Source organism: Diaporthe citri (assembly GCF_014595645.1).
Source record: "Diaporthe citri strain NFHF-8-4 chromosome Unknown scaffold_3, whole genome shotgun sequence".
NCBI classification, from domain to species: domain Eukaryota; kingdom Fungi; phylum Ascomycota; class Sordariomycetes; order Diaporthales; family Diaporthaceae; genus Diaporthe; species Diaporthe citri.
Genome location: NW_025064848.1, coordinates 415,680 through 431,011, shown reverse-complemented (window position 1 = coordinate 431,011; position 15,332 = coordinate 415,680). Strand labels below are relative to the sequence as shown.

General features: G+C 57.2%; 6 protein-coding genes across 6 annotated transcripts; 2 read left to right on the top strand and 4 right to left on the bottom strand.

Annotated features, from left to right (window-relative positions):
• Positions 1-306: 306 nt before the first annotated feature.
• On the bottom strand, positions 307-1,992 carry INS49_007708 (uncharacterized protein; the record flags this gene model as incomplete). The annotated part of the gene is made up of 1 exon (XM_043168456.1): positions 307-1,992. One exon carries the CDS (start codon positions 1,990-1,992, stop codon positions 307-309), a length of 1,686 nt encoding a protein of 561 aa, XP_043026136.1.
• Positions 1,993-4,101: 2,109 nt separating this feature from the next.
• On the bottom strand, positions 4,102-5,709 carry INS49_007707 (uncharacterized protein; the record flags this gene model as incomplete). The annotated part of the gene is made up of 1 exon (XM_043168455.1): positions 4,102-5,709. One exon carries the CDS (start codon positions 5,707-5,709, stop codon positions 4,102-4,104), a length of 1,608 nt encoding a protein of 535 aa, XP_043026135.1.
• A 3,049-nt stretch (positions 5,710-8,758) lies between these two features.
• Positions 8,759-10,171, top strand: INS49_007706 (uncharacterized protein; the record flags this gene model as incomplete). The annotated part of the gene is made up of 1 exon (XM_043168454.1): positions 8,759-10,171. One exon carries the CDS (start codon positions 8,759-8,761, stop codon positions 10,169-10,171), a length of 1,413 nt encoding a protein of 470 aa, XP_043026134.1.
• Positions 10,172-10,721: 550 nt separating this feature from the next.
• Positions 10,722-11,062, top strand: INS49_007705 (uncharacterized protein; the record flags this gene model as incomplete). Its single annotated transcript, XM_043168453.1, has 2 exons — positions 10,722-10,910; positions 11,057-11,062. 2 exons carry the CDS (start codon positions 10,722-10,724, stop codon positions 11,060-11,062), a joined length of 195 nt encoding a protein of 64 aa, XP_043026133.1.
• Positions 11,063-11,599: 537 nt separating this feature from the next.
• Positions 11,600-13,618, bottom strand: INS49_007704 (uncharacterized protein; the record flags this gene model as incomplete). Its single annotated transcript, XM_043168452.1, has 1 exon — positions 11,600-13,618. The coding sequence occupies one exon, from the start codon at positions 13,616-13,618 to the stop codon at positions 11,600-11,602; it is 2,019 nt and encodes a 672-aa protein (XP_043026132.1).
• A 743-nt stretch (positions 13,619-14,361) lies between these two features.
• INS49_007703 (uncharacterized protein) lies at positions 14,362-14,853 on the bottom strand (the record flags this gene model as incomplete). The annotated part of the gene is made up of 1 exon (XM_043168451.1): positions 14,362-14,853. The coding sequence occupies one exon, from the start codon at positions 14,851-14,853 to the stop codon at positions 14,362-14,364; it is 492 nt and encodes a 163-aa protein (XP_043026131.1).
• Positions 14,854-15,332: the final 479 nt, after the last annotated feature.

Here is a 15,332-nt window from a genome sequence, read left to right as displayed (position 1 = left end):
GGCAGCTAAGGAACTCAACCATTCCGTGCGACTTCCCACTCATGGATCCATCATGTCTGTCTGTCTCGAGATGCAAACACGTGGAGCATGTCATCGGTATGGCAATGGACAGAGAAAATATGGCCCTGAGTCGGTAGCTTCACTAATTATCTAATCTCTTTTCATGTAACCAACAAAAGTACAAGCACGGCCTGTGGGCCTGTTGTTCCCAATGATGTCGCCCAAACGCCATGCTAACAAATACCACAATGCGGATGAATGAACGGCAAGAATGACGAAACAAAAGCACTCGACTCACTCAAAACCTCACGAAAAACCCCCGTCCCCATCATCACAAAGCCCCAGGTTAGCCAGCAAGCTCCCAGCCTGCACGTCAATCCCAGCAGCCCTCTCGTCCTCGATCCCAAACGCGAGGAACAGCACATCATCCACATAGCCATGGTACTTGAGCCCCCCCGTCTTCCACGCGATGCTAGTAACGTAGAACATCTCGGTAGTATCAGCCCGGCCCCCGGTGCCCCGGACCGTCCCCCTCCCCGAGATCCACACCGGCCGCGAGCTGACGGCAAACATCTCGAACGGCGCCCTCTGCCGGAACACGGCGACGTACGGCTCGTAGACGGAATGGAAATCCCGGTACGCCTTGTGGTGCACCACGGCAAAGATGAAGGTGTTGGTGTCGTCCGCCACGCACCCCGGGTCCGCCCGCCGGCACAGCGTCACCGACAGCGAGTTGGTCGCCTGGTGGACGCTCTCGTGGAACCCGGGCCCCTGCTGCGCCTGCGCGAACGGCAGCGCCGACACGTCGGGCAGGTACCGCGCCAGGCACGCGCCGTCGTGGCCCGCCGTGTGGTGGGCGAGGTCCTCGCCCACAGACCCGTCGCTGTTGAGGCGCGCAAAGGCCCGGTTGGGGGTGATGTCGTAGTGCACGTAGTGCACGTTGTCCGAGTCCCAGAAGAGGAACCAGTTCTTCTCGACCGCGCCCAGGGGAGGGGGCCGCTGGAGCTCCGCGGGCGAGGCGAACTCGTGCGCGAAGGAGCCTCCTCCTCCCCGTCCGGGCGCTGCCGCCGACCCGACGTCGACGCCCCAGTCCGGCACGAGGCCGCGGAAGTCCTGGATCCACTGGCCGAAGCAGTTGAAGTTGGAGTTGGACCCGTAGATGGTGTAGGGGTCCCGCGGGCCGTAGAAGACGCGCGCGTCGTGCGGGCCGACGTTGAGGTTGAAGAACTCGAGCTCGCCCGTGCACTTTGTCACGTCGCCCGTGGTCGGCTGGATGGGCACCGTGGTCGGCTCGCCGAAGCCCCGCCCGTCGGCCCCGATGCACGTCAGCGCGTCGTCGATGAACATGGCGTTGCAGACCAGCTCGAGCGAGGGCTCGACGACCAGGCCCTGCCGCAGCCGGGTCTCGTCGTCGTCGTCGTCGTGGTCCCCCCGCTTCTGCGCGGTGACGATCCACGCGGCCTCGAGGCGCGGGTGCGGGATGATGTTTGGGTTGAGGACCCTTGCGCTTCCCATCCGGATGGGGAAGTACTGCCTGTCCCTGGTGGAGACGGAGAATATCTCGGTGTGCAGCACGCCAGAGCCGCCGGGCCTCACCTCGGCCGGGGGCTGGAACCCGACGATCTCGCCGTTGGGGCCGATGAACCTCGACGGCCCGGACGGCCTCGACGGCGGCGGCGGCGGAGGTGGAGGTGACGATGACAGCAGCGGCGCCTCGTCGTCGTCCTTTGAGCCGTCCGTTAGTGCGCTCTGCGTCTGCTGCTGCTGGAGGGCTGCGGCTGCCTCGAGTGCCGAGGGCGACGCCACCGCGAAGGGCGATGTGTACGAGGGCACATGCGGTGATGTCGGCGAGCCGCCGTCGGGCCAGTCACCCACCTGCAGGCCCAGCAGAGTCTCCGTGCCCGCGGGCCCGACGAGCCTGACGCAAAGCAGCAGCAGCAGGATCGCTGAGCCGAGCACCAGCGAGAAGCGCCTGAGGTCCCTGACCAACATCCTCTATGTCCTGTTGTGCCTGCCTGCCTCTTTGTGTGTCTCCGTTTCCTGGTGGCTGCTGCTTTCCTGCAAGCGAAAGGTGTCGATTATTCTCCCGCTCTCTCCCGTCTGAATCAGGTCGTATGTGTGTGGGTTGAGGGGTGTAGGTCTAGGTAGGGATGGGCTGATTCACGGCTTATGGGACAGCACGAAAGGAAAATGCCTGGGCGGCTTTGTTTTTGATGATCCGAACTCTGAGAATGGGCGAACCGTGGGCGAGTCCGAGAGGCAGAGCTCGATGGATCTTGAAACACCACGAAACCAAATGACATGCGCCATTACTCGACCACATGGAGTCAATTCAACTCGGGCCACAGCCTAATTCTACAATAGCAGGCAGATGACAGCTCTCTTTTTTTGTTCGGGACGTCATTGCTGATCGTTCATCGCATCCTTGAACCAGTCACAGAACACCATCCGGCCAATGGTTGACACTGACAGCCTGGGCTGCCATGGCAGCGCATTAAAACATCGGGTCTTGGGAATATCACAATTAGAAATAAAGGCCGAAAACTATGACCATCAATCTGGGAATGTCAAGGTCGACAAGTGCCGGCGCCAAGCTTTGCCCCAGCGCCTACGAAGAGCCACAGACAGGCAAGCGGCATGAACTGCCCATACGCCGGACAAGAGTCCGTGGGCAGAGCCAGTGTTGGGGTGGACGTTACATGCCTGTCCTTCTTGCGTCTTGTTTTGGGCGGCAAAGGAAAACAAAAAAAAGCAAGAGGCGGCGCGGCGGAAGCTTTCGCTTGACCCTCACCCACCTTGGCCATTCTTCCCAATTCCGTGGCTGGCTGTGCTTTCACATGTTTCCTCCCGGCCACACGCCTCCCATTTCTCCGCCTCGGGGGCCGCGGCTGGACCAAGGGGCTGGCCAACCCACGCGGTCACCGCTGCAACTGCAACACACCACGAGGGGATCACCACCCGCTACTCTGCAGTAGGCCCACTGGTCACCACCCTCCCTCTGTGTGTACATGTACATGCACCTCCTTCCTTTTCCCCTCTCTCTTATCATGGATGAACCACCTGCCCGGGAGCGGGGAACGAGTGCATGCCCCGAGTGACCGAGTGACAAAAAGTGACAGAAGGCGGACGTGGCTGGGGGCGCTACTGCACTTGGGCAACAGAGGGAGGGCAGCACTGCCGAGGCGAGGGCGAGCGCAAAGAAGCTTCGGTGCTAAGGGGATCAGCGCCCCATGCCTGTCTTTTCAGCACAGAGCACATTGGGTGTGTGGGGGGGGCCTCGATATTGCTCACTGTTGGAGGTGGGAGGAGGAGGAGGAGGAAAAGTGACATTTTCGGTGGGCCGCGTTGACCTAGTCGGGTGGGTACCTCGGGCGTCGACAGAGCTCCAGATCAGCATGGACATGGGTGCACGTACCCCTGCCGAGCGGCGCTTCTAGCCCAATAGCGGAAACATTGTCCGTGCCGAAGCCAACGTCCCCCTGTCCAACCCCAGGTTTTCGAGACGGAAAAGCCCCGGCCGCCCGGGATGGTGGGGACGTCATTCCTCCAACTGCCTCTATAGGCCGGGTGCGCTATCGAGATTGCGCGACGCTATTCTCCAGTCTGCCAGGTGACGCTGGTGGACTGCCATGATGTCGATAGGCAAATTGGGGAGAGTTCCTGTCGCGAACCGCTCGCAGACAAGAATAATCTAGGGTTTCAGGGGCGCCTTGCCGGGGACGATTCTAAGTTGCAGATGGAGGCTCACAAGGCTCGACTGGGTTTTCGGATGAAACGGAATGTGCGTCATGAACTGTGAGCATCGCCTGTTTCTGCATACCACGAACCTCTCTGGCGTTGGGTTAGTGCACACAGAGATGGTGTTCGATTCGGCTCTGCGAGCCTAAGCAGACCTCGCAACGCCTTTCCCTTTCAAGGAGACTCAAGATTCTGCCCTGTCCAACATTTCCTGCCTCAAGGCGACGGTGCGACGGGACGACGGGTGCTATTCATGGCATGACTGACCGGTTGTCTGGGTCAATGAACTATATTTCGTTCGGATCTAGTTGAATAGTATAGGTACATCTCTTAGCTATGCCACGGCGACCTTCGCCTCTACAATCAAGCTTCCAACTTTGGCGTCTTGGGCGGCAGGCCCGGCGTAACCCTCGTCTCCGGACGAGGTGCGCTCGCGTCTGCTGGCCCCAGTGTCTTCTTGTAGAACGACTGAGCGAACTTGACTGCCGGCTCGTCGATGAACCTCGTGACCATCTCCGCGCACCAGAATGTGACCGGTAACAACACCAGGTGGGGCAGCAGGAACGCTACCTCTAGCCCCATGGGCCCCACCATGGGCAGTGGGAACTTGTTGACCCACTGTGGGATATTCTGCGCCTGCTCCAGGCCGTTGGCCCCGGCCCAGCCCACCGCGCTGTAGATCCGGTCGCCCAGCGTCCACAGCACGGGCCCGTGGACGAGGTAGAGCGAGTACGACACCCGCCCCAGATACTGGCAGAAGCGAGTCTCGAAGAAGCGCTTCAGCCAGTGAATGCGAGGCACGGCCGAGACGAGGAATGTGGCGGCGAACAAGAGGTAGAACCACTTGTAGTCGAAGGCGGCCTGCGGCTTGAGGAAGGAGAGGTAATACCAGCCCCGGTTCTTTCGTAGCAGCGCGACGTCTGTCGTCTGAGAGGGAATGCCGCCGAGGTAGAGCGCGACAACCAAGAGATGGTAGTAGATGAACTCCTTCAACGGGGCCAGCCTGGCCAGGAACCTCGGGAGCTGGCCCTTTGCTGAGAGGAGGTCGAGGTCCGCGAGGAACATTCCCATCATGAACAGGCTGCAGTACCACCCGTCGCAGATGTACATGAAGTAGAACATCAGGCCGACGGTGCACCACAGCCTGGCCTTTGTCGTCGCCCGGGATAGCGCGAGCAGTGTTGTGTACACCGCTATCGACCCCTTCATCTCGACTGGTATGCTCCAGAGGTGGAAGTTGTACGTGAACCACGGCTCGCCGCCCATGTTGAAGATGAAGCTGAAGTTCTTGAGCTCCGCGTACCACCACCAGATCTCATCCCGCATGTTGCTCTGCTTCTTGGCCCCGTGGATCCAGAGGCCGCCGAAAGCATGCCATGTCAGCATGTAAAGAAAGGTCGTGCAGATGAGTGGTATGTATAGACGCATCCACCTCCTAAACAAGGCAGAGCCCAGGTTGTCGGCGAGCTTGGCCTGATCTCCAGCCTGGATCAGGCTTAGAGGCTTGACAGAGAGGACGTAGCCTGATATTATGAAGAAGTTGGCGACGGCGAAGTGGCCACCGTTAAAGAATAGGCGTATTCCATGAAAGCTGGCGAAGCGATGATGACCCTCAAAGCCGAAGGCGTTCTCAAAAATGTGGTTTTCCTGGGGCGTGTGAGCCCAGAGCTCATGGTGCTGCCAGTAGACCAAAAATGCGGCGAAGCCTCTGAGGCCATCAAGGTAGGCTGTTTTGCGCAGCACCTCCGGTTGGCCAGCTGGGTTTGCCTTGGGCCAGATGACGGCCTTTAATCGCTTGAGTGCCCAACTGGCCTTTGGTGAGTGCAGCATTCTCGGTGATGCTGGTTTCCACTCCGCCAGTGATGATTTCCATGACTGCTTCTCGTCCCAGTCTAGGTGCTTGATCTCATCCCAGTCCTTGCTGTCCAGAATGCCCAGACCATGGTGTTTGGCCGACGTTGGCTCTCCCATACTGTTTCTTGTGGATGAGGTCGAGGGAGGACTTGTTTCCGGCGACTGTGCCAACAAGCCAAGCCCCAGGTCTTTTGGCTGTATAGAGAGTGGGAGAGGCGGTGGGTCCCTCCCTGTCCGTCTTGATGAGATATTGTCCAAGAACGAATTCATGAAGGCTGCAGGCTACTGCGAAACCTCGGCGAGCTAAATTGAACGTTTCGACGCGATTTGCGCGGAGCAATGTTTGGCATTAGCCACCCCGATGGTGGAGGAGTAATTCCAGAACCCAAGACGTTGGCGTTTGATCTACCGGGGAGCGCGTGGCTGTACTCGTTTCTGCGCAGGTGCTTGGGCTTCGCAGATTCCTCGACGTCGTGACACCAAATCCCCTGGATTCTCGGAGATTGGGTACAAGGAGTGTGGGTTCTGCGCAGACAGATCGAAATGACTTTCACAAGCCAAGAGCTGCTTTGGGATCGGCCCGTATAAAGCTGATCAACCCAGGCACCGAGGTCGAATGATCAAGAGTGCCAGGCCTCGCGGATTTCCAGGCGGGGGACAGTTGCGGGGGAGGACACCACCTTGTCAACTCGCCAGGTCATGTAGGGTGGCAGACCTGGGCGCCTTGCAGATCAACTGACGCTACTCCGTGCGCGAAGCAAGGTACAGGACGGCGCGTCAATCCTGCTCGTGTGGGTGTGCGGGGGATCCCGCGGACTAGAATGCGATAGTGGAGGTGGTGAGAACAAAAGAAGTCGAAGTCCGGGGAGGGCTGCGGGGACTCGAGAGCGGTTCGCGCGGAGAAGCTCCAACGGTTTCCAGACACAAAATAGCGCACGCTCATCAGTGACGCTCAGTGGTTGCCACGTGCGAGCTGGACAATGGCATTCAACTAAGTTTCATCGATGTGAAGAGCATGACGTCTTGAGCCAGTACAGGTGGCTGGAATGCCCAATATCTGTTGTACACTCCTATATGGGCAATGACGTGAGATGGTCATCTCCTAGTTACGGTACCTGGATATGCAACGACACAGGTGCTGTTGGACAGTCGTCCAGCCCGTGGTCTAGTTGAGATGGCAGCACAACCTCCTCAGATACGAGGATTACCACATGCACGACGCTATGGGTGAGTGAGTGGTCGAAAGGACAGAAGCCACTGCTCGGCGGGCTGTCGGGCTTTCTCGGGCACCTTGACCGCATAGTTAGTTGTAGCATCGAAGTCTTCGGGCCTTAAGGAGCCTCTCCCGTGCGCAGCTGGACAGGTTGTGAAGAACGAGCAACGCCGGGGCGGCCGATTGCGATTGGAAGATGCACATGCGTTCCAGGTGTGTCATACCGCGGCCCCGCGAGACACAATCGCCAAACGCGAGATGAGCTTGGCCTTGCGATTGGACGTTTCCCTTGCCCCAAGATGGGGGGGCAGATAGCGTGAGCTGCAAGGGGTCCACTAAACAGACGCGGCAAGGATGCTCTTCTGTCACGCTTGTTTAGCAGCAACGTCTGGCGCTGGGTTGCCTGTCAAGGCTGCCAAGGCCCTTCGATCTGGCCCTGATGATGGCCTGGCGTGAGCCAATCCTCGCCCGGGGCCCGTTTGAGCCCATGTCGGCCCAATTAGGAGCTGCATAACGGTCGGAGCCGGGAAGATCGCCAGTGGTGTTTCCTGTTTGTGGGTACCGCCCCGGCACTAAGTTCTGGCGGGTTAGCTGAACATCCTCCTACAGTAGAGAAACAAGCATGCTTGGAAAGGTCTAACGACAGCGACTCGACCCACCCGCCCTGACCTACTGTACGATTAGTCTCCCCGCAGACAATACTGTTAGATGCTGGCTGCATCTTGCATTAGGCTCAACAGCCACCTAGACGACAGCTCGTGTATCGTCTAGCCCGGCAGACTGCGATAATCAAATCATGTGTCTCGCCGAGGTGTTCGAGAGGCAACCTAAGAGATCCGGAGCAGGCGAGGTGCCTGTGAATTCGAAGTTCGTGCATGCCAGCCGTCGAGGCCAAGGAAACGGTCTTGCGATGGCAGTGCAGTCGACGAGACGTCTCGACGAGTAAGGGCCCGGAAGAGGGTGAAGATTGCCAGACTGGGGATTTGGTGCGAGGCACGTCGTACGACGGTCGCACGGCGTCACTAGTCAGCGCGATACCACCACGGCGGCTTTGATCTCTGCCCCTCCAAACCGCCAGAGTCAGTCCGGATGCACACCCCGCTCACCACCCACGGTAACGCTGCCTCCCAGGATCCTGCGCGAACCATCGTCATTGCTCACCGATCAGATGTCGTTGTTCCGCCCAGCCATCCCCGCCTAGCCCCGGCCACCCTGCCAAATTAAGGGCTCCCTCCCATGCGTCAAGAGAACGCAAGTCGATATGCTGTCGTGATAGTCCCGCACGCGAAGTAGATCCCCGGCAACGTTGCAGGCGGCGGGAGGTGGGTGACCGCCGTTCCTTAATGGCCTGTGGCCTCGGACACTGAAGGCTGCGCACTTCGCCCATGCGCCAGAGTGGGCCTGGCGAGTTCTTCCGGCATCACACTGCATTGGGTCATGATCCGACGAGTTTGTTCATAATTGAAGCTCCAAGGGTCTGTCCGGCGCCTCGAAGCAGTGTGCCAGATATTGGGCGAGTTAGCGCAAACATGGGATGAGGCTTACCTACGGCTGGAAGGGGGGCCATGCCGGCCATCTGCACCCGGAATCCTGGGGTAGTACCCTCCACCACCCTCAAACAATCCCTGAAGTCATTTTCCCTTGGACTCTTGTACTGTACCTGCGGTACCAGATAGTCCAGCCTGTGCCCTTTTGATCCTTGTCTCCATCTTCCAATCTTCCCATCTTCTGGCCCTCTTGTACGCAGGTCATCCCAATTCTCAACGCTCTCGCGCCTGACATCTCGGGTACTTCCTAGTCTTCTGCTGTTCCCAAACAAACATCTTGCCAATACTGGGACAACCAGACAACGAGTGAAAGTGGTTGATCTCATACATGGCTCAACAACAAAGTGGCTCGTGAACATCGACGCTTCGCCCACGATACAGCCACTGGCCCCGCCACACCCTCACGATGCACTCCCCAGCTTCTTCAGCATCACCGCGATCGTCCCTAGGGACGTGGTCGCCCACCACCCCGAGTTTCTCTCACAAGTTCAGGAACCGTGTTCCTACGCAGATGAGAAGATGCATACCAATCTACCTGACTTGCGTTCTCGTCTTTCTCCTCATTCTCAACGCCGACTTGTTCACGGTGTCGATACCCAAAGGAAATAGTCCGGTCTTCAGGCGTGGTGGGCCGAAAGCAAAGCAAAGCTCGAGTGCTACCGCGCCAGTGATTCCGACTACCGTTGGCTTCCCAAAGAAGATATGGCAAACATGGAAGGTGGATCCGCTGCACTTTGAGCAGCGTGACAGCAACACCGCGCGGACGTGGTTGCTAAGGAACCCAGACTTCAGATATGAGGTTCTCACCGACAGTAACGACGTCGGCTATGTCGAGCAACACTTTGGGCCCGGAGGCTTCAACCGTCCAGACATTGTTGACCTGTATCGCAACATCAATGCCACGATTATCAAAGCAGACCTGTTGCGGTACATGGTCATGTACGCCGAAGGCGGTGTGTATGCGGACATTGACGTCGAGGCCCTGAAGCCGGTATCGAGGTTCATACCAGACCACAGATACGCGGAGGAGGACATTGACATGGTGATCGGCATCGAGATCGACCAGCCGCAGTTTAAGGACCACCCGATTCTTGGGAAGAAGTCCCAGTCGTTCTGCCAGTGGACCTTCATGGCGCGGCCAAGACTTCCAGTCATGATGCGTCTCATTGAGAACATCATGTCCTGGCTGGCCGACCTTGCCAGGCAACAAAACGTACCGATCTCAGAGGTGGTCATGGACTTTGACCAAGTCATCTCCGGGACCGGACCGTCTGCCTTCACTGCCGCTATCCTGGAAGAGATGAATGTCAACCGTCCCAAGGACATCCCCGAGATCACATGGAATGTGTTCCATGACCTGGATGAGTCGAAAATCGTTTCGAGGGTCCTTGTCCTGGATGTTGAGGCCTTCGCGGCTGGACAGGGGCACAGTGACAGTGGCAATCACAACGCGCGGGGCGCGCTGGTGAAGCACCACTATCACGCAAGCAACTGGCCGAGCCGCCACCCACGGTTCAACCACCCGGTCTATGGCCCTGTGGAACACTGCAACTGGGAGCCAAACTGCGTGACGCAGTGGGATGCCGACACAGCTGCTTTCGCCCTCATGACCGAGGAGGAGCAAAAGACCCTGGCCGAGGAGAAAGAAGCCGAGCGAAAAGCCACGACAGCGCAGCAAGAGCAGTTCCTGGCGAGGATCGCGCAGCAGCAAGAGGCGCTCCAGCAGCCTCTGCACCTCGGACAGCAGCACCTTCAGCCACCACCAGCACCTGCACCAAAGCCCGAGCCCGAGCCCGAGGCTGAGACACAACCGGAGTGATTATGTCTCGTTCTTTCAATTTATTCTGCAGCATTATACACAGGACTAGGGTTTTGGCCTCTATTTCGGAGCTCACGGCGTTAAAAGAGGACGAGGCAGCAGTGTTTCCCAGTCAGAGTACCGGCAGACGATGCATGCCATTGATGCCGTGGATGTTGGTTGGGCTGCTGTGGTTCGGTATCTTTCCTACATAGATGGAGATGTCGTCGATTCAAGCTTCGCCATGCTACCCCATGTACCTCCACTGTGGAACCCCCAGGTTTGGTGAATGACACAGTGCACCGGGGGTGGAGCATTTGTTGCCATGCAACAAGGGTGAACATCTTGTCTCCGAGGCATTTGCTCCGCTGTAGACTGGTGATCTGGTAGACATACATGTTGGCTTTTCATGTATTCAGATGGAGTGGGTGGCGTTGTTGTACTCGGCTCGCGGCATGTCTGTCTTATGGGAAAACGCGGTGCAGCCGTGGCAGCTCCACAAGACGAAGAAGATGCTGCTCCTGTCTGTGGTTGCTGGGCGATGAGCTTGCCCTTGCAAACATTGGCAAATATGGCCAGTCGGGCTACCACATCGGAGCTCGACAGCTGGAGCAACCGGGAAGGTCGGTTTGGTTGGATGGCACGCAACAGCGTCACCTCCACGATGGATGCAATGTGTCAGGGCGGTTTCGAGCTGGTTCGTGCCGCGTTCGGCAATGGAGAGCATTCGGTGACAGAAGGGCGAGGCCTGGGCAAGGAGGTATAGAGTCAGTGGATCGAAGTAGATTGGAAGTCGGAGAGGAAAACCCGCATGACGCGAGATACCCGTTCTAGCACAAGATTTTGTCAACCAAGACACATTTCCAACTCAGAATTGTTGCAGAATGAAGATGCTGACATGTTGAGGTGTAGGCATCTTTGGTAGTGAGACTGGGGGAAAGTCGAGACCTACCTGTTGGGTTGTCTGACGTAATAGTAGCACAACGGAAACTGCACTTCGAAAGAGTCGTGGAAGTCGCCATCCCAAGGTACTGGAATTGGCAGGGCCCAGGCACCTGCTACGAACCAAGCCGCCTAATGAGCTAGTAGGAATTATTAGACAGTGGGCATGACGTGAGCATGAATTCCTTACAACCTCAACCTGCACATAATCTTGAGGGTCTACACAGACTAGCCAGCATATGAGGTCGTCCGCAATGAAGAATTGTGTGGAGTAGGGAAGTCATTTTGTTGAATCTAGGTATTCAGTACCCAGACGGGTGATCAAGGTGGATTGACACAGTCTGCCTCTCGCCTTCCACTACCATCCCACCCGCAGGAGAAGGTCAGTAACGGAAAACGACACTCGTCCCCGGTCCCTTCTATGCTACCAGCGTCAACCATCAAAATTTAATGTGTACAAACTTTTGACAGCCCATTTCCTCATTTCCACTGCTTCGCCTCTATGAGCTACTCATCGCCTCCCATTTCAGCCTGTGCCAGCCGCATCGACATCGCCCGCGTCCTATCCACAGCTTGCTGATCGCCCGGCGTCGACTGGGAGGCATCAACATCAAAGCCAACAGATCCACGAGCGCTGCGAGTGTGCGAGTGCCGGACGGCCTCCCCCAGCAACAGCGACTCCAGCGTGCCTCCGGCCATCTTCTCCTCCTTTAGCATCCCCAGCGCAGCCGCCCACATATCTCCCAGGTATGCCTCCTGCAAGTCGATCTCGGCCTGGTCCGCCTCATCCGAGGCGGCGCAGCGGTTCTTGTGTTGAGGCCAGTTCCAGATCTGGCAGTACTTGCCGCAGTAGATCGCCTCCTTGCACTTGGCGCAGATGAGGTACCGCTCGGGTGCCCTGCCGCAGTCCGCGCACTTGGGTGTATCGATCACAGGGCTCAAGCGCTCGCCCACTCCCTCGGAGCCGTCGTTAGCTGCGGTGGAATCAATGTCACTAAGCTGTTGGCTCAGTCCCTCGGAGCCATTGTCGGCTGCGTTGGAATCAATGTCGCTGTCCGCCCTCTCCGGGTTTGTGCTGAGCATCTGGGCAAGCATGACCGGATTCGCAGGCTCGTCGCTGCGCCGCGCGAACTCGCCAATGTTCAGAGGGGATTCAACTTCGGGGTGGTCGACTGAGAAGGAATCTCGAGAAGTGGCAGTCTCGATTGGGTTGGCTGAGCTGAGGTCGACCTCGGGATTTGGCTCGTCGTTGTTCGGCTTCCGACGCTGCCGGGGACCCGGAGTATCAGGATTTCCCTCATCTTGAGACAGCTCCTTCGCACTTCGCTTGGTGCCACGGGGCTCTCTGGGCTTGGCTGTGGTGGCCGTGCCATCCGCTGCCTGTGCCTTCTTCTTTCTTCGACCTCGGATGCTGTCATCAAAGGCGCCGTCGAGTTGTGAAGACTCAGAGTCTGTCTGCTCGGAACCCAGATCCTTGCCGATCTTGCTAGTATTCTCAACGGAGCGCGAGGAGCTACGGAGAGTTCTGGACCTGGTTGCCATCCTGGCAGGTGCTCGCTTCCTCAATGCCTCGGACGGAGTCGAAGCCTTTGTGGCTCTGGTGCCATCATTTGCTGAGTTCCCGCCAGCAATGGGACTGGACAGGACGATCTTTTCAATATCAGCTACGAGCTCGGGGATCGGGGACGTATTCTGCTGGAGTTCGGCTTCTTGGAGGATTCCGTCGGTTCTCCCATCGTGAATGGAAAGCTCATCATGGTGAGTCAGGTGAGTGATGAGATCGTGCTCAGATGTCGCTCGAGTGGACATGTCTTGCAAGTCTGGCTCCGACTCCTGCTCTGCATCAGACCAAACAGCATCGGGCGAATATGGCGTGGTGGCGATAGCTTTGGTCTTGCTCCCTGCGGGTCGAGAGGAGACATCGGCCGTCTCGTCCCCAACACCAGGCGTCATACTCGCCAGCCTCATGCTTCGTCGTCTAGCCGTCACAGATGAGGCATGTTGTCCCTCTTCAACCTCAACTGATTTCTTGTCTGCATTGTTCTTCGTGCCCTCTGCCTCAGAGTCGCTGGCAAGCCGTATAGAACCCCTCTCTGTCTTGACCCATTTCCTGCTCGCATGACCTTTGATGGCTCTGTCAGAGGAAGTGTCGACTGAGTCCTGATGGGGCGCAGTAGTGTGATCAGTCTGAACTTCAGGGCTCTGGGTGGGCTTTGCTTTGGAAGAACGGAGGTTGGGAAATAGTGGGAGCGCGAGGCCTTCCTCGTCTTTCTTTACGACTGCCTTGGTCGCATTGGTGTCGGGAATCGCGAGGTGGACATCGTTGCTCGAGGATGCTTTCGAAGTTGAATCTATCTGGGGGCAGCTTCCCTCGCGAGACGTGTCGCTCCTGTTCTTGGCTGACTTGTAGTGATCAGAGTCGCGTCTCTTACCCGTGGTAGGTCGTTTGACGCGTTCGTCCTGAGGAGGCTGGCCCGTCAGCCTTGTACTCCTTCGACAGCTTCGCACCACCGATCGCGTGTCCATGTTGCTTTGAGTGCTTGTGATGTTACAGTGGTACTGAGTGGACCCTCAAAGATGCTTGAGGCGTATCGAATGGAAGATCATATGCAGATAGCAAAACCAGTGGGAGATTGGAAGGATGCGATTGGAAATGTGTGGCAGCGGGGTACAAAAGCCAAGTGCAGTTGGTGATGAAAAGTCTCAAGCCAGTCAGTGACTGTTTTCACCAAGCATACCTAGGTACTGTGAATCTGCCTGCCGGCTGCTGCTCCCTGGGGAATTGAACCTGACCAGATCGCACCTTTGCAGCCTGGGCTCCATTTAATCCAAGTCAAGGTGAAGAATTCCCTCGTTTGAATTGGTGCACACAATCCTCCAGTGAGGACTGATTCCAAGTTTCAGCTTCTTGACCATGACCCTTCAATTACAAATATGAGAGTTCAGAGAGATCCCCATCGAACTGTCTGGAACCACAAGGAATGTTATACATTGCACAGCGTCTTCCTTGCAGTAGGCTTGCATTTTATGCATTAATTATGTTGGGTATCTTGGTGTGGTGAGAGATTCTGCCACGTGATGATGGATCTAAATGCTGAGCTTGCAGCCTCAGAGAAGAGTGTCAAGTGACACGGAAGAAAAGAAAAGAAAAAGAAATGCAACCCCTGAGTCAAAGCGTTCCTCCTGATGATCTCGTCAGCCATTCCTTCCCATCTCCCGGCCCGTGATTTGAGTGCACCGTGAACGATATCTCAGGCGAGGATGAGACTTTAGGCGGTGTCTGCCTGATTCGGAGCCTCCCACTTCTTGACTCCAATGACTCCCTCAAAGGTCATCATGGACGCGACTCGAAGGCCCTCCTCCGGACCGTACTCCTCCTTCATCATGTTCACGATATGAAGAACCAATCGGAAGTCCTCAATCGCCATGACGTGACCCTGTGACATGTACTTGCAGACCGTGCGTGGTTGCACATGATAGCCTCTCTCGCCGTCGAAGTCTGTGAGAAAGCTGCGCATCTCCCGGCCGAAGTTGACGGTATCGCTTGGAATGAAGCTGTCGGGCTCGAAAAAGAGGATATGGTCCCCGACTTTGAATTTGCGGCTCCGAAGGACAACGCTCCAGCCACCTGACACGGTGACTATCATCATTCGCTGGAAGAACAGCTTGCAAGGACGCCGAATCTTTGTGATCTCTCTCAGGGTCACCAGCTTTCTCTCCAGTGACGCCACCGAAGGTCCGGGGTTGATCTCTGTGTCCATCTTGGTACTGGGACACGTGGTTGTTCTTCCTGATGGAACGATGATCTTGGAGAATGACGTGTTCCGGGCTGAACAGCAGGGTAATTGGTGGTGCTGGGTCGCATCAGTCGAGGAGAGGAGGTTGTACTGGTGTCAGCTTCAAGCAGAAGAAAAGCAGTTGTTGTAACAAAGGTGTTGGCCCCTATTCAGAGCAGGTGAATGATGGTTTGCAGGGGCCCAAATTCTGGAGAATGCCATCTGAAGTGATGAAAGGCGTGTCGAAATTCAAACGTTGTTGTGATTTGATCCCCTAGAAAAGTGAAAGGTGCCGTGACGAGGGAGTCCTTCTGCTCAGGACAGCTGAAAGGAGCTTGGCAGCATGTCAAAGCTGGCTGGGCCGCAGCTGTTCACGGCTCCGACCTCACATGCGCCGGCAGTCGTCAAAAATCGGGCCTCTGTGACCTCCGAACACTACGGCCCGGAGCGGAGCGGCACGGGGC